Here is a 25,079-nt window from a genome sequence, read left to right as displayed (position 1 = left end):
TTTACTTAATCACTCTGGGCCTTTGTTTCACCCTTGTTAAAACACCGATTTGGGTAACAGACTTTAGAGGTACAGTTTTTGTATTTTGTATTTTCTTCATGCTTCATTAAATTATGCAGCCAATGACTGATTTTACATGCCGAGTTTGAACGGCTGCATTGTTAATTGATAACTTGGCTTGTTTTGGTAGTTTGTGGGGCTTTTTGTTTGTTTGTTTGCTTTTGTTTTCAGCATGACTTGTGTGGACACCCTAGGCATGAAACTTCACTGTCTGTAAAAAATTTCTTTATTCCTAATTATGTTTGCTTTTGGCTTTTCATAACTATCTATGGCCTAATGCTTTACACAATAGGCCAGGTGTCTCTCTAAAAGTTCCAGAGCCACAAATCCTGTAACTTAAATACTTTCAATTCCATGGTCAGGCTGTGTCCTTTGTTCCTTCCGCTTTCTGATGACATTATTTGTATGTAGATTTTTCTGTTTTGAAAGCTAATTGTCTTTTCTTTCCCCTTGATTGTTACTCAGGAAATTCTAAGTACATTGTTGATTTGAGATAGTGCATGTTAATGGTGTGGACACCTGGGCTCTGATCCCTGCTCTCTCACTTACTAGCTGGCTGACTCTGGTCAGGTTACTTAATTTCTGTAAGCCTTCATTTCCTTATCTATAAGTCGTGAATAATAATAGTATCTCTCATAGGATTGCATAAGATTTTAAAAGATAATGCTTTGGAAAATACTTTAGTACAGTATGTGGCTCGGGGAATGGGCTTAATAAACATTAGCTGCTCTTACTATCATAATCAGTAATATTATTTGTCATGCTGTCAGGCTTGACGAATGGGAGAAATACTCATCTGTCGGAATGAAAACAAAAGCCTTCACTGAAATAGCTTGTGGTTAGCCTAAAATTCTTTACATTGCCTTAAACACTCAGTTTAATATGTACCTGTTAAGAAAATTTTAAAGGACGATCATGTTTTCTAGCTGGACATTCTGGGAAACCAAATAAAGCAGATAAATATACAGTATGATAATCGAAAAGGGATGTCTTTATAAATGGCCTTAAATAGTTCCCCTGAATACAACTTGAATAAAGGAAATAAATGACTGACTTGAGGTCAGAGCAGGATTCCTCAGTATGATTCACTAGATACTGGAAACCCCAGCCCACATTTTCCCATTCCCTCTTGGTTAGAAAAATTTACATTGGGGTAGCATTACACCCTTGAGGCTATTTTTTAAAACAAATCTAAATTTAGTTATTAAGTGTGTAATCTTGGGGCAGTTCCCAGGTTTTTAAAATGTGTTCAAAATTTTTGATGGGAGTATTTGACAAAAGTTTTTGGAAGTTGTCCTTTCAGTTGTACTGAAAATAGATATTTTTGGTTCCTGTGTTTGGGTGGGAAATTTAGTAAATACTGTATAGCATAATGATTTACGTATTGTAACATTGACTAGAAGAATTCCTTGATAACTAAAGAGTAGTGTTTTCATTGTTCCTTGTTATCCTCAAAATAAAACAAGGGAGAGTCTTCAGGTTCATCCTAACTTGTATTCTAGGTACAGTATTACTCATGATTAGAGTTAATTTGAATGAATTGGCTAATTGTCCAGAAATGGTTCCCTTTTGTGAAAACTACCAGATAAAAGGGAACTACAAAAGAGTCTAACTAGTGAATCTGTTATCATCTGGAAAATAATTGAAAGTGTCATGTTTAAAGGTGTTCACGTTCATTAGACTGCAGTTCTAAATAGGTTGTGAAGATAGTTTCATATTTTGTTCTTGCTGTACATTAAGTTAGGGCCTGGCTTTCTCCCAAAATTCCAAGCTACGTTTTTAATAGTTTTTTTATTGTTGTTGGCTACAAAATGTATGTGTGGTAAGTATGTATTAGGAATGTATGTATCTCTTTACCAGTATTCGTTATAGATTTGTGAAGACCATAGTAGCCACTGTAGGGTAAAAATAGGAATTTAGGATTGGAGTTTTTAACTCATAGAACACAACTCATCTTTGTTTTATGAATTCAAAACAGTGGTTCATAGCCAGTAATTTTTTAAAAAATGGAATAAAATAAAATAGAAAATGTCAGAATATATTGTACATGGTAATACTGATACTGTTTTGTGAAATTTTGTCTTATTGATGTATCTATTATATATACATATAACATGTAAATATTGGGTTTTATGGGTTATGATGTATAATCTTGCTGTGGGTTGTGGTTAAAAATAAGTTTTAAATCTCCCATTTTAGGTGATGTTTCTGTCCTGGTGACTAGTCCAGGTACTTTGATCTCCTCTTGCCATATCTGAGAAAATGGTGCTGATAAAAATGGATACTAACTTTTTCAGAATGTGATAATAGCTCATTAAGTGCTTGAGTGAATGAACATTCCTAATTCATGGTACATTGTCTTATGGTTATAGTGATAGAGATTTTTCTCATGTTTGTTTTATGTTATTTGTTTTTGGGTTTGTGTATATTTCTAATCTTTTTATTTTAGAAAATATTGATGCTGATGGACAGGGATTTTGTCAAGGAGGATTCAGCATTGATTTTACCAAAGTAAGTTCTTACTTTAAGACTGAATGAGATTCAGATCTATCTCATTTTCTAAACCATTGTTAAAAATTAATTGCTCAATACTTCAGCTTCTCTGTAACTATTACAAGTTTTATGAAAATAGCTAATAAAAATGACCTATGTATTTTGATATTCTTTGCCTTATATTATTCTCTCCCTGACAGATGTTGCTTATTTGAAATAGACATCAGAATGGGAATGGAGGACAGTAGAAAATCTCCTCAGAAATGCAGATAACCATTATGACTTAATATTAAAATTTCCAGTTAGATAAATTTATATAATATTAAAGTTTTTCCTGTTTGACTGAAATTGGGTTTTCACAAAAGCTTGTCAGTAGGAGCTGTTACAAAATTGTAGTTTTGTTACATAAAAGCTGAGAAATGTGCGTGTTTACCATCTATTATGTGCCTGCAGGCACCAAGTAAAGTTGGATAACTTAATTACTGTAAAAAATCTCATATGTGTGGCTCTATGTATTTTTCACTAAGCTAGTATGCTCTCCAGAGTTGATAGTTTTTATCTGTTTTCCTAAAATAACAGTTCAGTGTATGTTTTCAAAGGAAAATTTTCTGGAATATTTTTCTTTCTACCACTTTCTTTTGTGTATGTGGGTTTTTTGGGGGGGAGTGCTGGGATATATGAACATTTTGAATATCAGACTGGGAATATTAATTACACCTAGAGAAATCTTACATATATTGATTCAAAGTAGAGCATCCTTAGAAAGCTCAATATGACTTTCTTAGAAAATGCCTTAAATTTATTGAAACAATAGAAACTATGCAATTATGTAATTCAGAAAATTAATAAAGCTTTTTCTTATTTTTTTAAAATTTGTATTTTATCTTTACTAAAAAATATTTTTTTTAGACTAGGACTATAATTATAGTTAACTTTCTTTACTACCTAATTGATTTAAATCACTCAGTTTGAGATTCATAATTCAAAATTTACTTATAATTACTAAAAATTCAAAATTTGAGGAAGCAAAACAAGAAGTATATATTAATAAATACTAGCTTTAAACTTTCATGAAATATTTTCAAATAGACGTTGATTAAAAAAAAAAAAGTCAATGTTTTCTGTACCTATGCCTGTGCAACTGTTACCCCAGAAATAGTCTCATACCATGAATATTTGTTGCTAAATTAACTGTTTGCTTTCTTCAACCCATTTCTGAAAAGTATATATATATATATATTTTTTAAAGATTTTTCTTTATTTATTTGACAGAGAGAGATCACAAATAGGCAGAGAGGCAGGCAGAGAGAGAGGGGGAAGCAGGCTCCCTGCTGAGCAGAGAGCCCGACACGGGGCTCGATCCCAGGACCCTGAGATCATCACCTGAGCCAAAGGCAGAGGCTTAACCCACTGAGCCACCCAGGTGCCCCTGAAAAGTATCTTTTTAAAGTAGACAATTTAGAAGTATCTTTTTCATAGCTAGGGCAGGAAATTGTCTGTTGAAATCTTAGGACTATATGTGTGTTTGGAGGGGAAAACTATTTTCTCTCCAGTTGGAAGAAATATCAAAATATGCTCAAACACTAAACACAGTTTCCTTGAAATAGATACTTACAGTTTGTTACAGATATGAGAAATGCTAGTCAAGTGTAATTTGTATATATAATATACCCTGAAAAATTTACCTTCTAACTTCATTTCTGTGTAGATCTGCAGGATGAAAAAGAATTTTTCCTTAGCCAAAGAATTTTTTTTTAAAGATTTTTATTTATTTGTTGGACAGAGATCACAGGTAGGCAGAGAGGCAGGCAGAGAGAGAGGAAGGGAAGCAGGCTCCTTGCTGAGCAGAGAGCCCGATGCAGGGCTCGATGCCAGGACGCTGGGATCATGACCTGAGCCAAAGGCAGAGGTTTTAACCCACTGAGCCACCCAGGCGCCCCTAGCCAAAGACTTTTTAATGATTTTTTAGAAAGGAAATTGGCCTGTGTAGTCACAAATGTAATAGACAGAATCAGTGACTTTTTGTCTTTATTGTAACTCAGAAATATTTTGCAGTAGTACTTCATAACAAGTATAGGAAGCAGCCAGATCTATAGAATCAGTGTGTGTATTTGTATATTTTCATGTATTGAATCATTATAACTATTTTTTGATTTGTATTGTATTTTAATGTATTTTAGCAAAGGGGCAGTGAAAATTTACTGAGAATGAGTTAGAGGAGTTTGAGATTTATGATTTTGTTATGTATATATATATGTATATAGCTTTTATATATATTAAATGTTAGATGTGTATGCATATATAGCTCTTATGTGTATTACATTGCTTTCAATTTTCAAACTGCCTGTTTTTAACTATGTATCTTTTTGTGGTTTGATTTAATCTAGGCTGATAGAGTACTTCTTGGTGGTCCTGGTAGCTTTTATTGGCAAGGTAGGTTAATATTTTTTTAAGTTACTCAGCAATGATTGTGAATGCTTTCTTGGCTTATATGCCTGAGATTTTTCAAATTATTTTAAAGGAAGAAATTGAAAAATACAATTTAAATGTATAATCACTATCTGTTATACAGTATTTTTTTTTAAAGGACTGTAGTATCCTATATATAGTATGATATATAGAAAATAAAAAATATGGCATATTGTAATATATTTATATATATTCCTAGGAGAAATTAAACAATGTTTTTAAAGTAAATAATAAAGCAAATCTATAAAGTAATTTAAAACAATTTATTTTTGTTGTTTGTGGCATATGCTTCTTCATCTCTGTACTCCAGAGGCTATGATGTAAGCATTAGGAAGTGCAGAACTGATCTATGATGGGCAGATTTTGGCATTCTGAAAGCTCATGGTTTTAAAGTATTTTGAATTTGCTCATTAGAATATTTAAGTGGTTATTTTCTCATTAATTACTGACATCAAGAGTGATTTCTTTGTGTGGGGGGAGTTTTTGAAATAGTGGATCTTACTAAGTTTCAAAAGAGTGTAATTAAACTGGCATCAGTATAAATATAACACACTTGCCTCAGTCATATTGAGAGGCCTAGTAAAATTACCATTTGTACAAATGCATAACAGATCATTATTTGTTGACAATTTCAAAACAGGTAACTAAATTTGCTTACTTGCTTTACTAGTTTCATTTGTCATTAGGTACACACGGATATTTATTTAGTTCGTATATTCACATGTTTGTTTTCTGCTAAGAAGTGCTGTTTACAAGGTCAGAACTTCTGTTTTTTGGCATTCTGATATTTAGAGCATTACCAGTATTTGGAAGAAATCTGTGACTACTAATGTGCAAATACTTTCTAATTCCGAATTTTACTTCTGTATTCGACACTATGGTTTCCTGACTTGCTTTTTTGTAGGAAAATCCATGCATGCTTTTGCTTCATAGAAAAGGAAACTAAAGGAAGAGATTTACTGAAGAAAAAATAGTGAAGAAAGAAAATAAGAAGGGTTGAGAAATGGGAATAAGTAAAAAGTTGAAAGGGATGGCAAAGGAGAAGATGAAGAGAAAAATCAGGGAAAGATGGATCAACATACTCACTGAAACAGAAGAATTTGAATTTCAGTGAATTTATACACCTATTGGAAAATGAAATGATGTAGGAGAACTGTTTTGGGTTTTACAGTTTAAAAATGAAAACAAAAATAGCTTAATTGCATAGAAGATTAAAATACTCCTATTTTAATCTTTTAAATATTAGTGCTTTCTAGTAAGATAAAAAACACGGATTTTTTTTTTTCTTCAGTGCTAGTTACGTCATTCAGTGGAGGGGAGGGAGGTGTCTGCTGGGAATGCCTGGGAACCAGTGATGATTCTGTGATTCTCAGTCAGGACCACTTGTTACCACTGCCTTTTTAGGAGACACAGCTGTGAACATGTTTTTGTGACTAGGTTTTTTTTTTTTTTTTTAATTTTATTTATTTATTTGAAAGAGAGAGTGAGAGAGAGAGAGAGCACAAACAGGGGAAATGGCAGAGGAAGAGAGAGAAGCAGGTTCCCCGCTGAGCAGGGAGCCCAAGGCAAGGAGGCTGAGGCAGGGAGGCAGGATTTGATCCTAGGACCTTGGGATCTTGACCTGAGCCAAAGGTAAACACTTAACTGACTGAATAGATGACTCGTTCTTGTAATACCTTTGAGTATTATATAGTACCTATTTATTCCTATTTAAAAATTAGGACTGATATAGATAATTGACACTGTGTTGATTGGTATTTTATTATGAATGGTCTAGGATATGTCATTGAAAGATTCAGGAGCTGGACAGAGAATATTTTGTTCTAATAAGATAAAAATCAGCAGGTTTTACTCTGAATTAATAAGTATGTCAGAATGAATTTTTCCATAGATCTCAGAACCTCTGTACAAATAGATGAAGTTAGAACCTCTGTACAAATAGATGAAGTTACAATGTCTTATTCAAAAAAGATGATGGCATTTTCCTGTGTTCTTTTTTTTTTTTTAAAGATTTTACTTATTTATTTATTTGACCGAGAGAGGGAGAAAGAGAGATCACAAATAGGCAGAGCAGCAGGCAGAGAGAAGGGGAATTAGGCTCCCCACTGAGCAGAGAGCCCGACTCGGGGCTCAATCCCAGGACCCTGAGATCATGACCTGAGCCGAAAGCAGAGGCTTGACCCACTGAGCCACGCAGGTGCCCCAAATGTGTTCTTTGATTCAAGGAATAGTTATTGAGTTCTTGCTCTGTGTTAGGTACTGTTTAGGCACAGAGCATAAAGTAGTGACCCAAACAGGAAGTGTTCTTACCCTATAGACTACTCAACTTTTGTGACTGGACAGATTGGAGCAGACTGATAAACATTAACTATGAATTTTTTTCCAAAACAGCAGAAATGAAGAGATTATTTTCTTCATGTATGGAGATGACATTTGATAAATTAGCTAACCTTTCTTAGGGTAGGGAACAATCTGATTTTCGTGTAGTGCTCTAGATTTCTTGTTGACCTGGTAACTTAAGGTTGTGAAGAAAAGTGAACTTACCCATTCAGGCTTCTTAGAGGTCTCCAGATAATTTGTTGGGGGAGGAAAAAACCAGTTGAACCAGTTATTCTTACTATAAAAGAAAAAGTAATTATTTAAATGGATTTTCAAATTCTAATATTTGTTTGGGAAACAGCCCTTGATTTTATTATTCCAGTTCTTTAACATCGATTTTCTTTGTGAATTAAGACAAATCCTATATTCATAATTTTTGTTTACTAACAGTGGCTGATTTTAAGAACTATCTTGAATAGAAGTAATTGTGACTTTAGAAATATTAGATTTCACATCTAGTATTACGGAGAGTTATTTAAGGCTAAGAATTAGAAATACTCATCTCTAATGCTATGTGTGCAGGTGCCTTCTATCATCTGGATCATAAATTCCCATTAGAAACTTATATAATATTTTTCAGGTCAGCTCATTTCAGATCAGGTGGCAGAAATCGTATCTAAATATGATCCCAAAGTTTACAGCATCAAATATAATAACCAGCTAGCAACTCGGACTGCTCAAGCTATTTTTGATGACAGTTATTTGGGTGAGTAAAACTAAAATATGGATTCATTTTCTGGAGTTGCAGTGTTCTTTTCCTGTATTCACATATGCTACTTTAAGCTGGAAAATCTTTTATGTTGAAATAGATTAAGATTTTTTTTTTTTTTTAAATATAAAGAACAGGAACATAACAGTTTCAGATTGTTATTGAGTACTTAGGTTATATTTCAGTAGTTGAAATTTAAGAGTGGTTATTTATACAATGATTAATAATAATAGATAACTTATTTATTTTTATTTTTTAATTAAAAAAATTTTTTTGAGAGAAAGAGTGCATGAATGGAGAGTGGGGCAAGGTAGAAAAAGAGAGAGAGAGAGTCTTAAACAGGCTCCAAGCCCAGCACAGAGCCTAACTTGGGGCTGTCTGAAGACGTTGAGATCATGACCTGAGCCAAAACCCAGAGTCAGCTGCTCAACCAACTGAGCCACCCAGGCACCCCAATAATAATAAATAAGTTTTAAAGTGTGCTTGCATATTCTAGGCCTTGTTCTAAATGCTTCATCTGTATTAATTGACTTAATCTTTACAACAAGTCTGTAAAAGTATAGTGCTATTATTCCCATTTTGTAGGTAAAGAAACTAAGGCACAGAGGCAAAACAACTTGCCTAAAGTCACTCATTTAATAAATTGCTGTTCTAAGATTCAAATCCAGACAGTCTGACTCCTAGGTTTCTGTTTACTGTATTATTCATATGTTAAACTATAGTTTTTAAGACTTACTAAGTTTTGTTACCTCCCTTTAAACTTCTCTTATTAAACCGAGTACATATGACAGAAGCTGTACTTTGCTGATTGAGGAAATCTATTATTTGTTTCTTCTTTAAGATGAATTACAGATTTACCATTTAAAAAAATTGAGATATAATTAGCTTGTAATATTATATTACTGTTAGGTATACAACATAATGACTTGGTATTTTTATATATTGTGAAATAATCACAGTCAGTCTAGTTAACATTAATCACCACACACAGTTACGAATTTTTTTTCTTGTAATGAGAACTTTTAAATTCTACTCTGTTACAACTTCCAGTATACATTGTGGTATTATTAATTAAGTCACCATGTTCTCATTATATCTCATGACTTATTTATAAGCGGGTGTTTGTACCTTTTGACCACCTTTATGCATTTTGCCCATCTGTTACCCCCTGCCTCTGGCAATCTTAATCTTCTATCTCCTCCATATCTATAAGAAATTTACTGTTCTTAACAGATTACTTTGTAAAATTGGTTAAAGTCTTATTTTTCTAATAGAGCTATACTATTTGAATGTTTAGCTATTTCCTTTAGATTCACTTACCATATGCATATGAATCTTTTACCCCTAGAGAACAAAATATTACATTACTAAGGGAATTATTTTCACCCTTGACCAATGCAGGGCTTAGTTGTGTCAACCCCTGTGCAGTCACAAATCTGTGTGTAACTTTTGACTCCTTCAAAACCTAATTCATTGTCTGTTGTTGACTGCAAGCCTTAGCAATAACGCAAACAGTCAATTAACATTGTAGGAATATTGTATATTGTAGGAATATTGTATATTCCTACAATAAAGTAAGCTAGAAAAAAAGAAAATGTTAAGAAAACCATAAGGAAAAGAACATACATTTACAGTACTGTATATATTTATTGAAAAAAACCTGTGTCTAAGTAGGTCTGTGCACGTTAAACCACTTGTTCAGTAGTCTGTCCTACTTGAAAATATTTTCAAGGAAAGCAAGTATGCTGTAGGTAACTGTGTGCCCTGATGGTGTTTCTCATTTTGTTCCTCCTTTAGGTTATTCTGTGGCTGTCGGAGATTTTAATGGTGATGGCATAGATGGTATGATGCACTTAAGTTATATTTAATTCTTTTCGAAAGACATAGACTAAGCATCTGAAACAGGTGCCATTGAAAAACAGGTGCCATTGAAAAACCTCAGCAGTTAAAGAGTTTGAAAACATTGCTATATAATGTAACAAGAGAAATGAGGGAGATGTTAGTACATGACATGAGCCTGGTCTATATTAAATTTCTCTAGCAGCTGCTGAATGTTGAGCCAGCAGGTTGCTGGGGGCCCCTGTGCCTTTCCTGCCTGCTCCTTTCCAGCCCCTAACATTGTAGTTTATCTTCAGCTTCTTCCTTCTTACTTTCAGTAGTTCGAGTCCTCTTGGAAGGGCTTAGTTTCTTTTTTCTGTAGACGTAATTTGTATCTTTCTGGGTTCTGCCTGTAAGATTGTTACCCCATCCTCTGTCCATCCATCTTCCTTCTGAGCTCAATTTAGAAATCAGAGACTGCCTGGTTTTGACCATATTCCTGTGTCACTGCCACCTCTACCCTGTTTCACTTTGTTCTGTATTATTTGTCATTACTGTAGATTCAGCCTTCTTTTGTTCTTAGGTCACTTTATCTTCGCCATTCTTCTTAATAAGATTACAAATGCCTGAGGGCACACATGCATTTATTTGAGGGTTCTCAAGAATCTTTCTGTGTTTTGTAAAGATTTGATTTTTGTAGTTAAAAAATACTATGGTCATTTATTCTGGAGTACCAGTTTTTAAGATTTTAAAATTTGTTTTCTACTGAAATAATAAAACAGAACTTAAAGTTTTCTGATATATCCATTTCCTCCTACAGTTTTCAGTATTGGTCTTGAAAGTGAGTAATCATGTTTTTCTTTTCAGACTTTGTTTCAGGTGTTCCAAGAGCAGCGAGGACTTTGGGAATGGTAGGAAAATTAAAAGGAATCTAAAAAAAAAACTCTGGGTTATCTTATAATTTACTATATTTCATATGCTTTTGTTTTTCCTCCACAGGTTTATATTTATGATGGGAAAAACATGTCCTCCTTATACAATTTTACTGGTGAGCAGGTATGCTTTTAAAATGTTTTGTTCATTTAACATTTTAACATCAGCATTCCTAATGTTTTGAAATTTTTCTTCATAACATCATAATGTTTTACATTGACTATATAATAAATATTGGTTTAATATTCAGTATTGTAAATATAAAGTAGGCTTTAAAGAATTCACCTTTAACCAAAGTAATTTGTGTAAGTAGAGCCTTTTGTAATTGCACATTATGGCTTGCTTTTTAAGGAAATACAGAAATTGCACGCATACATGTTGTATACGCAAAACCACAAAAACTTCCTTTTTCTTTGCTGATGTCATCACATTCTCCCTTAATAAGTGATCTGTGCCTTTTAATTTTATTTGATGCAAAACAAAGCCTGGTGCAGATGTGTACATTGTAGATATTATAAGTAAACTTCATATGTAGTACATGAAATAAAACATTCTTCAGTTAAGGGCACCTGGGTGGCTCAGTGGGTTAAGCCTCTGCTTTTGGCTCAGGTCATGATCTCAGGGTCCTGGGATCGAGCCCCACATTGAGCCCTGCTGAGCAGGGAGCCTGCTTCCCCCTCTCTCTCTGCCTGCCTCTGCCTACTTATGATCTCTCTCTCTGTCAAATAAATAAATAAAATCTTAAAAATTCTTCAGTTAAAAAATAGTACTTTTAATTATGTAAGACTGATTAATCACTGACCTCTACCTCTGGAACTAATAATACATTATATGTTAATTAATTGAATTAAAAATATTTTTAAAAAAGTAGTACGGTAAGGTACTAGACATTTTCTGCAGGTATGGGCATCTTATAACATTTTGATTGTATATCTCAGAGAATTAAATGACAAGTTAGGAATGACAAAGGCAGAATTAGGAGGTACAGGAAAAATATGTATCTCCCAGTTTGCAGATCCAAATGGGATTCAAGCCCACTTCTTGTTCAGTAGAGATTGTTGGTCTGTGTGAGAGGATTGATAGAATAAGGAAGTAGACTCATGATCTCCAGAAACCTCATGTGTGGCAGTCAGGGTTGGCGCACAGCACAGAGTGGCCTGCAGCTGACGGCTGTTAGAGTTGGGACAAGGGTGGTTATCCTTTTGTGTGGCTGTGATTTGACCTCCAGCAGCTTCTCCTCTTGGATGCCCATGTGTGTCTCTGGATCATGTTGTACACAGTCCCACGAAACTTTCTTTATTCCTCCTCAGCTGTTTTGTGGTAGGGGGAAAATATAGGCTTTGCTTTAGGACAGAATTAGGCTCTAAATTCTCAGTCTTATTGCACTGGACAAGGTATACGCCACCGTAAATCTGGTGGGTCATTTGTAAAAAGGGGGATACTCGTAACTTCCTTATGGGGTTGTAGTAATAATCAAATGAAAACGTTTCAGTCCTGGTGCTTAGGATAACACTGTCTCAGTAAATGCTCTGGTTTCTTTACACTTTCAAGCAGAGCACCCTCTAAGACTAGGACCCAAAAATAGCATTCTGTTAAAGTGCGCTGCAGATACGATATACTTTATATACATGCTCTGATCTTGTAATTGAATGCAGACTGCCCCTTTCATTGTCTTCAGTTGCACTGAATCAACCCAAAATAGATGATAATGTAGGAATCTCTGTATCATTCCCTCCTGATAGCTCCATTAATCAAATTTTGGAAGCTTTGCTCACTTTACTTCTTTTGGTTTGTCCACTCATTCCTCACTTTAGCTCATCTTTAAACTGTCATCTCTCTTAGTTTTGCTTTGCATGTTGGGCTCTCTCTAGAACTTTTCTTTTCACATTTATTTCCAGCCAAGCTGTTCTGTCTGTGATGGGCCAGTCTCCTGTAGTGGGGGAAAGGACATTCCTTCACTCTACACATAATCCTGTAATAAATCCAAAAACATTTGTACGGTGTGTAATTCAAAAGCAAATCCACTGGCAAGTCATCAGTTGAGATGTGAGACAAGAACAAAGCCATTCCAGTATCTCTCTAACCAGTGATTTCTTGAGAGTAGCAGTGATTTCACATAGGGAGAACCAATTATGATCTATTAATAATTATTATCTATTATCTTTACTGCATAAACTCCCACTGATAACTTCTTGGGCTCATTTTAAAACTTCTGTCTGTGACTGTATGGCTTTCTGATAGTGTGTCTGTATCTGGCACCTGTTGGGTAGTGGAGAGGAAGGGAGATAGGAGATTAGCCCTGGGAAGGAGCATTTATTATACTTGGACTTAAGTAGGATGTGTTGAAGACACTGAAATAATATACATGGGATATGTTTCATCCATAAATCTAGGAACATAAAAAAGCCCCATTACCTGATTGTGTTGGTAGTATAAACAAAAGAAAAGAAATTAAGATTGAAACACTATGTGCAGAGAGAAAAAAATAACCCAGATATTAACTGTCCAAACTAGTTGGAGGAAATGTAAACATTTCATTTTCTTTTTTTTATCCAGATGGCTGCATATTTTGGATTTTCTGTTGCTGCCACTGACATTAATGGTGATGAGTAAGTTTAAAAAGATGTTTCCAGGAACAGTTTTCCTCTCATGTTTATGAGTGCTTTACTAAAACTAAACATTTTTTCTTCTGTTTCTTTGTCCCCTTCCTGCTAATCTTTCTATTTAAGGAAACAGTTTGAAACAACCTTATCATGAATATGAGAAAATTTCTATGTTGTTCATAATTACTTTCAGTAGCTTTTATGCTATGAAGGAATAAAGTAATTTTTATGAATTACTCATGGTTCCTTATAGGAGTTGGAGGAAGGTTTGAATTTGAAATGGTTCTATGCTTCAGTTTGGTTATTAGAGATACAGAAAGAGGGAAATTGGGTTTTATAAGAAAAAATATTGTTAATAGATGGAATTTTATCTTGCTTTGGTGACGAAGATTCTGTTCTTCTAGTTATGCAGATGTGTTTATTGGAGCACCGCTGTTCATGGATCGTGGTTCTGATGGCAAACTCCAAGAGGTGGGGCAGGTGTCCGTGTCTCTGCAAAGAGCCTCAGGTGACTTCCAGACAACCAAACTGAATGGGTTTGAGATCTTTGCAAGGTTTGGCAGTGCCATAGCACCTTTGGGAGATCTGGACCAGGATGGCTTCAATGGTAAGATCAAAGTTCAGCAATAGTGGGTTCCTAATTTTGTGTCTACCCTCATCTATTGAAGTTCATACCAGCAAATCTTCCTAGAAAGAAGCGTTTGATTGACAGTGACACACTAGATTAAACAACAGTTGCTCTTTTTTGTTAAAAAGTAGAGAAGATTAAAAAAAAAAAAGGTTTCTCATGAGTTATTATTCATATAGCCTCAAGTTAGAATTTTGCAGTAGTTAATTTCTGAAAGGAAATCTTCCTTCTGAGGGAGCCCAGTGTAAGGTGGGGATTTTCTCTGTCCTGCTTAGCAGCAGCGCCCTCTACTGTCCCATTTGGATACAAATGTAAAGGAAACTTTTTTTTTTTTTTTAAAGATTTTATTTATTTACTTGATAGACAGAGATCACAAGTAGGCCAAGAGGCAGGCAGAGAGAGAGGAGGAAGCAGGCTCCCTGCTGAGCAGAGAGCCCGACACGGGGCTCGATCCTAGGACCCTGAGATCATGACCTGAGCCAAATGTAAAAAATGCACGCAGGTACATTGTCAAGGCCCTGTTTACTGTAATTGACTCTCTCAAAGGTTTGAATGGACATTCATTTTTTTTTAAAGATTTTATTCATTCATTTGACAGACAGAGATCACAAGTAGGCAGAGAGGCAGGCAGAGAGAGAGAGAGGAGGGAAGCAGGCTCCCCGCCGAGCAGAGAGCCCAACACGGGGCTCAATCCCAGGATCCCGGGATCATGACCCAAGCTGAAGGCAGAGGCCCTAACCCACTGAGCCACCCAGGCGCCCTGGACATTCATATTTTTAAAGCCATAACTTTGTTGTGGCTGTCTCAGAAATTCTGAAAGTGGTTTTAACTCCCCTTGTGGGGGCAAGTAAAGAATATAAGCTCACTGTTTTATGATATTCCTATTTAATACTGTAATTAATACCCATAGGTATCTTTAAAAATAAAGTTGGCTTTTATTTTAGAATAAAAGCTAAATTACAAATTATCAAAATTTTAAAAAGAATAAACACATTACAAAACTCTCTGGAGATCACAGAATAGAGTTGAGTGGTTGGTTTTTTTGAATAATCGATAATATTTAGGAATAAGCCCCTTAAAATTAAAAGAAAGTTATAATTGAAAGAGAAAAATTTGGGGCGCCTGGGTGGCTTGGTCGGTTAAGTGGCTGCCTTCGGCTCAGGTCATGATCCCAGTGTCCTGGGATCAAGCCCCATGTCAGGCTCCCTGCTCAGCGGGAAGCCTGCTTCTCCCTCTCCCACTCCCCCTGCTTGTGTTCCCTCTCTCGCTGTGTCTCTCTCTGTGGAATAAATAAATACAATCCTTAAAAATGAAAAAAAAAAAAAAGAAAAATTCAAAAATACAGTTGACTCATGTCTTCCAAGTAGTAGTGGAAAAGAAAACATTTTCTAGGCTTCAAGACCACTCCACTCCTGCCTCTCAGATAGTTTGGAAGTGTCATTTCTGAGATTAACCCTAGATGTTTTCAGTGTTAGTGAGAACTACTCACGGAGACATCTTGCTTCCTTAAATAGAGTCCTAAACATCTTTACTACCAAGAGGACATAAATCAAATGGAACTCTGATGTAAAGTTTAAAATAGAACTTGAAAAGAACAGCATAGAACAGATGAAGCTATCACTTATTGATAATAAAACTACCGAGAAAACACAGGGCCAGATTTGAGGTTCTATCCTGAATAAATGTAATGAGTTCTTTGCTATAGCAGGACCTTCGTCTCTGCGTTCTCTGGGAGATCGTAGGCATGTTTGCTGTCACTTTGTCTTAAGGGTATTTCAGCCACTTTAAAGAAAGTTTCCTCAGTATCATGATCTGGCCAACATCTCATTCTGCTTTCTGTACTTTTATCAAAATGCATTATCTGTGAATATAACAATTATAAACAACAGATAAAAAATATTAAAGTTTTACAAAGATTTAACAAACAGATTTTACTTACAGATTTTACTTCTAGAGATGGATACTGTAGAGAATGATTTTGTTCTTCCCGAGTTTCTCCTGGAGTCTTAGTGTCCCAAGTAGTAGATTGTGAATGATATGAGCTGTATTTATGCAAGTATTTATATATACTTACAGATTGTATGTCTGTATAGTTCATATATGTAAAATGAGCTATTAGTTATGACCTGGATCTTATCTTTGTTCAAACCTGAGGACATTAACCCTTTGTTATGCCATTCCTCTTCTGTTCCTCTCTTTCTGCTGACACCCCCTAGAAAACCCTCGGTATCATCAAGAGGGATACTGAAAACAAAACAGTAAAGTTGTGTTCTATAATAATGTGCAGTTTTTGTCAGTACCCCTCCAGAAAGAGGGAGAAAACACAGAAAATAAAAACTGAAATGATCAAAGGAAGAAATCAGTTGAGTAAAAAAGAAGGGCTTTCCAGACTGAACAGATGTCAGCCAAGAGAGAAGATGAATAGAATGTATGAAATAATGAGAACTTTAGAAAAGTGAAAGGTAATTTTTATTAAATGATTTTTCAACACTGGAGTTCTTTTTTGGGAAATTGCATTTTGATGAATACATTCTTAATTATATGTCAAGTTAGAAGTTATGCTTCCCTTTGAAACTTAAGAAAGGTAAAAAGAGTCTTCCATAATTTAAAGACTACTTAAAAAAAAAAAAAAGAACTCTTAGTTGGTGTTTACTGTAGGCCATGCACTGTTCTAAGGGCTAAAAATGAGAGGATAAATCAGAGCTCATTCATGCCCTTAAGGAATTTAGCATCACTAGGGGCAACTTTTATGTAAACAAGTAAACATTAGAATGCAGTCATCACAGCATTTGAGATGTTCCTGGGCATAATAGTCTTACATAAAAGATGAGAGATCAAGGTGTCTTTGATGTGTCAGAGGATGCAGCATGGAGGAGGCTGAAAGCAGTTTGTGTATGTTAAGATATAATTAAAGCAGTTTGGAATGGCTGTCACCTAGGGGCTGTCACAGGCAGGATGGACACATCCTTGCTCTTAGGAAAGCTATGCTTTGTGGGGAAGCCATAGAATAAACACATAATGGGGAAATTCAGACAATGATAAAGGCTATGGGTTAAAACAAACAACAACAAAAAAGCAGGTTAGTGTGATGGTGCCTAGACAGTGTGAGTGAGAGGGGTGAGTGCATGGGTTCATTGTCAGGGAAAAAACCTTTCTGATAAGATGACATTTCATCTGTGATTTGGATAAACAAAAGGAGCAAAGCTTGAAGAGCCTTGGAACAAGAGCTGTTAAGGCAGAGGAAGAAGCAAGTGTAAATCCAAAGATGGGAACTAGCTTGGCATGTTTAAGGAACAGAGGAAAAGGCCAGGATTGATAGGAAGGGTGAGGGAGGGATAGAGCTGGGGGCTGGGGAGGTGGGTAGCAACGGATAGACAAATCAGGTCGTGTTTAAATGCTTTGGAAATAATTGAAGGATTTTCAGAAGGAAGGTGACAAGATGCTAACCTTTGGCAGTTTTGAGGAGAGTGGATTTTAGGGTCAAGAACAGAAGCGGGAGCCAGTCAGTTACTTTAAGGATCCAGGAAAGGACGAGAATGGCTTATCTAGGATGGTACCAGCAGAGACAGGGAAGTGGACGTATTTATAATACATCTCAGAGTTAGAAAAGGTCATAGTGACCATTTGCTTAGCTTTGTTTTGTTTTGTTTTTAGTAAGAATTTCAAGCTTCTAATTTGTTTGCGTTATCTTAATACAAGTTGAGCAAGACTGAAATGAAATCATAACTTCCAAATTTCCAAGCCAGACTGCTTCTGCTTCGAAAAACAAAGTCCATGTACATCTAAATTAAGTAGAATTTTGAGAGCTGGAATGAACCTTAGATGAGCATTTTGACATGTCCCCTTCTTTCCATTTTAAGGATGAGGTATTTTGAGGTCCAGAAAAGTTAAGTGATTTATCCAAGGTCAGACCCAGAATATCTGACTCCAAGTTAGTGTCATTTCCACACAGTTTTGCTTGAATCTCCTTAAATTAGAGTGTTGCTTTTGAATAAATAATATGCTATGGAGCTTTGAATCTGTATTTATTGTGATACATGGGTTGTGTGAATATAGGTTCTCCCCACTGTCCAGAAGTGTAGAGCCTTCCTAAGAGAACTTTTATAAGCAGAGGGGTGCCTGGGTGGCTCAGTTGGTTAAGTGTCTGTCTTCAGCTCAGGTTATGATCCCAGGGTCATGGGATCAAGTGCTGATATGGCTCCCTGCTCAGCCGAAGTTTGCTTCACCTTCTCTCTGTCCCTCTGCCCTGTTCATGTGTGCTCTCTCTCTCAAATACATAAATAAAAATCTTAAAAAAAAAAACTTTAATGAACAGAAGTGGTGTAAAGTGAAGAAGCAACTATCATTAATTTATATGGAAACTTCTCCAGACCCAGAAAATTTCCCAGACCCGAAAAGTAACCTCTCTCAGGCTTTTGTGATACCTTAGGACACATCTTGCTAATGGAATGCAAAAAAAGTTGAGATAAAGTACAGATGTTCACACAGTTCCGTGCTATAGTGGTTTAATGCTGAGATGCTGGATGTAATTTCCTGGGAAAGAGCTTAGGGGTGCCACTGTTGCTACTCAGGGTACGCACAGCCTCCAGAAGGGTTCATTGCAAAACAAACGCTGAAGGCTGTTTTGGCTTTTCTTTGTAAAAGCAAATCCTCTTCAGATTTCTTTCAATCAGCAAAACAGGTACGAATGTAGGCCTTGCCTAAAAGCAAGTGGTGGTATGTGTGGACAGCAGAAGCTATCTGTATTAAGATCTTCACCCTGTAAATAATGAGTACTGAGACGTCTTCTCTCTGTCCTTGCCTGCCTCTCCTTCTTCTTCCTTCTCTCCAAATCTCCCCTCCCCTCTTTTTTCCCCTATAGATATTGCAATTGCTGCACCATATGGGGGTGAAGATAAAAAAGGAATCGTGTATATTTTCAATGGAAGATTAACAGGCTTGAATGCAGCACCGTCTCAAATCCTGGAAGGGAAGTGGGCTGCCCGGAGCATGCCACCGAGCTTTGGCTATTCCATGAAAGGAGCCACGGATATAGACAGGAATGGATATCCAGGTGCTTTCCTAGAAATACAGAGTTTCTTAGGTTTTTCAGTCCTAATAGAAATAGTTTTAGTTACTGCTCTCTTGATTTATGTTATGAGTCCTTTCCATTACATACTTCAAGTGTTGTTCGTACCCCTGCTAGACTGAAGGCACTGTTCTCATCACTGAAGGGGGAATGAAGCAAAGACAACTCTACGTCCTGGGAGCTTCCAGTATAAAACACATATTCTTAAGTTTCATCTTTTGTTGTTGTCCTGAAGTCTGTAATGAAATGTCAGAGAAAAATGTTGTAGAAGCTAGAAACAAAAGCTGAATGTTCATTCTGACTTTTTAAATGTCTTTTTTGTTTGTTTGTTTGTTTGTTTTTAACGGTCTAGCATTTTTATGACTTGACTAATCATTGACTTAAAAAAAATACATTATCTCATTTAATTCTCCCAGTAAGGCTGGTGAGGAATATAGGCTAGCTCATCTCCTTATTATACCATTTTATGGATGAGAAAAGAGACTGAAAAAAAGTGATTCGCCTGAGATTTGCCTGTTGGTTTGAACCTGAGCAGGAAGGGAGGCCTTTCTCTAGCTCTTACATACTTCGGAGTATTATAATGGATCTGGATCATAATGGATCATATTTAAATGAAATAATAATGCAGAAAAATTGGTTACCTTTATTGTTGAAACAGTTCCTATGAGCCCAATATACAGGTGTGTTGACATGCTTTTAGAAGTAGGATAGGAAGTTGATTTTTACCTGTTAATGTTATTTCAGGAGATTTTTTGGTTGTTAATGCAATATATTTATTGTAGAACTTTTAGAAAATACAGAAAAGCATATATTCAGTCATTTTTTCCAATGCATTCATACAGTTTTTTAACAAAATGGAAGTATGCTTTACACACTGTTAATAGCATATTTTATTCACTTAAAATCAGGAATGTTTCCCTGTATTATTAATTACTCTTCTAAACATGAATTTTATGTTTCCCATTCTGTCAGATGTCAGCATCATATCTTATTTAACTTTATGTTTGGGCATTTATATCCTTGCATGTAATTCCAGGGCATTACTTCCTTAGGACAAAATTCTAGAATTGCTGTGTCAAAGATAGGCACTTTTTAAGAAGTCTATTGAAACATATTGTCAAATAAAATCCACTCCCTCCAAAAGGTTTTACTTTTTTTAAGCACTCACCAGAGTGAGTGATCATTTCCCCACATTTGTGCCTACACTGAGGGTCATCTGTTTTTTCTTTTAAAATAACTTTAAACCATATGATAGGTGGAAAATGTTACTTTGTTCTACTTTATCATTTTTAATTATTAGGGAGGGTAAGCATTTTTATTTATTTTGTATATATTTGCTTTCATGAATTTCTTTTTACTTTTTTTTGCTTTGTTTTTATTAAGAAGTTTTTTCTTTTCTTTTTCCTTTTTTTTTTAAGTTTGTGGCAGTGCCTTCAATATTGAAGATTCTAACTCCTTAACATGTATATATTTTTCAGTTTGCCACATTTGGGTTTTGTGCATAAAAAAGTTCTTAATTTTTATGTAATCCAATCTCCCGATCTTTATAGTTTCTCATGTATTTCTTTGCTTAGAAAAGGTTTCCCCAGGTTTACCTTGGATATACTGTGAGATAGGGCTCTTCATTTTTTTGTGATAGTGAACCTGTTGTTACTAGCTGCATTTAGAAATTAATGCATTTTATTCTTGTTAATTCGAATGCGATCTGCTACTATTCTAAGTATTCTACATATATGTAATATGCTTTTTTGGTTTTTGTTTTTAAACAGTGAAAAAATATATAATGAAATTTATATTTATAATGAATTTTATAGTGAAATTGTAAAATCCACAGGCACATATAAAACTTTTTCTTCTGAGAGGTATATGTATTTGGGTGATATGCATTTCCTTATTGTAGAAGTATCCATTAAAAAGACACTCATCTACACAGATGAAAGATTAGTTTTATGATGAGTGTTTGCCATTTGATAATATCCTATTTAGAGTTTTGATATGTTTTCGCCTTTTAGATATTATCTGACAACCACTTAATGAAGAATAGTTTTGAAACTATGTGTAAATCTTTATTGTATGCACTGAAAGTTTTATAGAACGGTATGTGAATAAAAAAACAATATTGTTATTTACATGTTTTTCTACTCTCTTTTAAGACTTAATTGTAGGAGCTTTTGGTGTAGATAGAGCTGTATTATACAGGTGAGCATGTTTCCATATCCTGTAATATAGGAATATTCTCAATTATTTGGCAATTTTATAGTTAAGTCCAGTGTTTGAATTTCAGTTTAATTTTCTTCAAGTAATGATAAAATTTGTTTGTTCTTTTTAGTCGTATTGCTGCAGGCAAGTAGCATTTATATAAGGAAATCCCAAAGTAGAGAAAGGTGTAGATTTTTTAATTTAGGAAAGCATTCAGATTTTTCCCTCTTTATTCTTTAAATTGTATTAAAGCATATTCTCCTGCATTTTAAATCTCTTTAAAATTTATATGAGCTTACATTTTCTTCTAAAGAGGCAAGAAATTAACTTGATATTTATGCTACAACATTCTGTGACCACAAGGGCAGTATGTAATGACTCCCCAAATCAGTATTTTTATTATTAGAGCAATACCTATAAATCCATATAACCTGTATTTCTCAGCTTCATCCATGTTCCCGGTTATTCTCTATATTTAATCAATTCCCCATGCTTTAGGCTATCATGTGGCATCCCAAGTGGATTAAGGTGTTTACACTTCCATGGGATGTGTTTATATATGCCAGGATAATGAACATTAATTCTATGTAATGGAACTTATGTTGGCTAACTTGGCGCCACCTGTGTATTCATAATAGATTCCAGGATTTATCATGATTGAGACTGGCACTCTGACTTGAGCCTACCCGATTTTTATGCAGGGTTTAAGTCTGTGCATCTGAACTTTGGAAAACTATTTATTTTATCATTTCAGGCTTTAAAATTATTATCAAAGAATTAATAATGCACATAGTAAAAGCTCACATAGTACAGAAAGGGTATAGACAAAAAAACATACTTTATCTCATGTCAGTTACTAGTTTATAAGTATACCCTACCAGAAATATTCTGCGCATTAAAAAATTGTGGGTGTGTGTCTGTGTGTGTTTGCATGCATCTTTTGTACATCGTGGGGTTTTTTCTCTCTCTCATATAAAAGTTGTATCTTGGATATATCTTAGAAATCGTCTCATATCCACATAGATGGATTTATGTCGCTCATTTCCTCTACTATATTGCGTTGCATTAGATAGATGCCCCATGATGTTTTAACCATTCTGCTGTGGTGGACTCAGATCAGATAGGTTGGCCAGTTGTACCTCTTTGCCTGGAACTGAGGGGTTTATCAGGTCATGGGACTTTCAGTGCTAAAATCAGCACTGTCTCTGGCAAACTGGAATAGTTTGTTGTTCTGTGTTTAGGTTGTTTTACTCTTTTTGCTATTATAAACAGTGCTTTAATAAACATTGCACTTATATATACTGTGAATGTAAACCTAAAATGCTTAGGTCAGTCTAACATTTCAAATAACTTTCTTTTTCTTTTTTTTTTTTTAACCAGGGCCAGACCAGTTATAACTGTAAATGCTGGCCTTGAAGTATACCCTAGCATTTTAAATCAAGATAATAAAACCTGCCCACTGCCTGGGACAGATCTCAAAGTTTCATGGTAAGGGCATTAGTTTCATAATAGTTATTATTGTGATTATTTGTGTAGTCATTGTGAAAACAATTGAAAATAAGCTAAAATATTGCTTACACAGTTTCTGTGAGTATACTCTCTTTTCATAGATTGAATTATGGAAATATTGTTTCAAAGGAGATATGTAGAAGGCTCTAGAAATACGGCACAAACTAGTATGAACTTCATTTTAAATAAATGATGCATGCTCAATCAATATATTCAAAAAGGAGAAAAAGCTAGTAAGATTGCAGAACTGATTTATATATACTTTTAAACAGGCCCATGAACATTTTAATTTTCAAAAGATATGATCTTTTCCAGATTTAATATCTGCAAATAGTTGTATGAAAAATATATATATTAAATCTTTTTTATAAGTAATATATTACTAGTATAATGTACTTGTTCTTCTACTTGTTCCCTTACTAGTTTCTAAAGAAAACTAATTTTTTTGGTAAGTTTAATGTCTGAATTCTTCTCTAGCCCAGTGTTTCTCAAGTCTCCTTTATTTGTATGCTGTTTTTTGCTACGTTATATGATTTTTGCTGTATTTTCATTCTACCTGTATTTATAATTTTTTAAGCTTTTTTTTTTTTTTTTTTTAAGTAACCTCTATGCCCTGCATGGAGCCCAGCGTGGGGCTTATACTCATGACCCTGATATCAAGACCTGAGCTGAGATAAAGGGTTGGACGCTTAACTGACTAAGCCACCCAGGCATCTCTAAAACTTTTTTTTTTCTTTAAATTGATTCGTGTTTTACTTAAAAATGTTCGAAAATAAGATCGAAAAACCCAGTACCTTTCTCATACATGTCAAAATAAGTATTAAATTAAGAAAAATCTTGACCCATTTACTACTAAAATTACCATGAGTACCCTACTTTGGAGGACACTGTTCCTTGTGTTCCTTCGTTACACAGAAAAATCAGAGAACTTCTGACAAATGCAGGGTAGAATGATTGGAAGCTGAGAAAATTTTACTTCAGAAGAGCTAATGAAAAAAATATTTTTCCTGATTTTGTTTTTGAATTATTACACTCATTAAAAACATTTTTCAAAATTTTATTTCTTTCATTGGATTGCATTAAAAATTTGGTAACATTTTGTCTTAATTTACATTGATTAGCAGTGAAGTTGTTTTCAGATTTTGGCTTTTTAAGTTTTACTGTCTTTCTTCCCTTCACTTACCCTGCATGCCCCTATAAAGTTGCTAATAATAAATTTTAAATTATGCAAATAATCCAAAGGCTTTGAACACACTAAGCAGTAGCTTTCATATGTTTTTGATTATGGCACATAGTATGAAATATATTTTGTATCATAATCCACCAAAGACATGTATGTAATTAAAACAAAAGTTCCATGTAATCTTATCCTTCAGTTTTATTTATTTGATTTATTTTTTTAAGATGGTGGCTAACCCATCCTATTAAACTAATTTCATGACCCATTAATAAACCTATTCGTGACCCATTAGTAAATCGTGAAAGGCACTGTTCTATAGGAGCTTTCTAATTAAAGGAAGCTTTGGTAGGACTTTTTAGTAAGTGAGATGTTATTTTAAATCTGGTCAGTCATTTCCCTCATTGGGGTTTATCAATATGTCTCTAAATATGAGAGAAAGTTAGGAGATTCATTTCTTTTTCTTCTTTTTCTTTTTTTTTCCATCAAGGTACCATGAAAGTAAATGTGCTTAAATGACTGAAGCATGAGTTAGGTTATTCTGTGTAGTTTCATGTTTCGGGAATAATATTAAAACATGAGGCAAGATATAAAAGGCTTTACTATATATATATATATAAACTGTGTATTAGAAATGTGATATTTGGGGATGATATTAAAAAATATGTCTAAATTGGATTATGGGATTTGTATATATTTTTATTTTTCTACAGTTTTAATGTCAAGTTCTGCTTAAAGGCAGATGGCAAAGGAGCACTTCCCACGAAACTTAGTAAGTGTTCTACGGAAAAATTATATAATGATTCTACATCTATAGCACTCAGAAAATATTTTAAGATATTTGAATAGATAGCACAAGTACCTGTTATTGTTGTTCTTTGTTTGACTTTTTATGGTTAAAGACACTTAACATTGCATCATAATTACCTTGTTGACTTTTAAATTAGTTCAGATAGAATACATATTTATTTATTGACATTGTGAACAAAGTAGCCACTGAATGGTAAATATGGACTTCAGAGAGTAAAACAATT

At 34.5% G+C, this 25,079-nt stretch overlaps 1 protein-coding gene across 1 annotated transcript in view; it reads left to right on the top strand.

Annotated features, from left to right (window-relative positions):
* LOC308340515 (integrin alpha-V) overlaps positions 1-25,079 on the top strand; it is a 104,223-nt gene that overhangs the window by 49,535 nt on the left and 29,609 nt on the right. Inside the window, exons 5-16 of the mRNA XM_080799748.1 lie at positions 2,510-2,571; positions 4,941-4,986; positions 7,982-8,107; positions 9,908-9,952; positions 10,796-10,839; positions 10,928-10,984; positions 13,418-13,470; positions 13,869-14,071; positions 18,954-19,145; positions 21,314-21,359; positions 22,740-22,847; positions 24,759-24,817. Coding sequence (XP_080655874.1) covers positions 2,510-2,571; positions 4,941-4,986; positions 7,982-8,107; positions 9,908-9,952; positions 10,796-10,839; positions 10,928-10,984; positions 13,418-13,470; positions 13,869-14,071; positions 18,954-19,145; positions 21,314-21,359; positions 22,740-22,847; positions 24,759-24,817 — 1,041 coding nt within the window. The remainder of the gene's footprint in view (positions 1-2,509; positions 2,572-4,940; positions 4,987-7,981; positions 8,108-9,907; positions 9,953-10,795; positions 10,840-10,927; positions 10,985-13,417; positions 13,471-13,868; positions 14,072-18,953; positions 19,146-21,313; positions 21,360-22,739; positions 22,848-24,758; positions 24,818-25,079) is intronic.

This window comes from Martes martes (genome assembly GCF_963455335.1).
Source record: "Martes martes genome assembly, chromosome: 3".
Classification (NCBI taxonomy): Eukaryota; Metazoa; Chordata; class Mammalia; order Carnivora; family Mustelidae; genus Martes; species Martes martes.
Note: the sequence above shows the minus strand (reverse complement) of the source record. Positions and strands in the feature narration are given on the sequence as shown.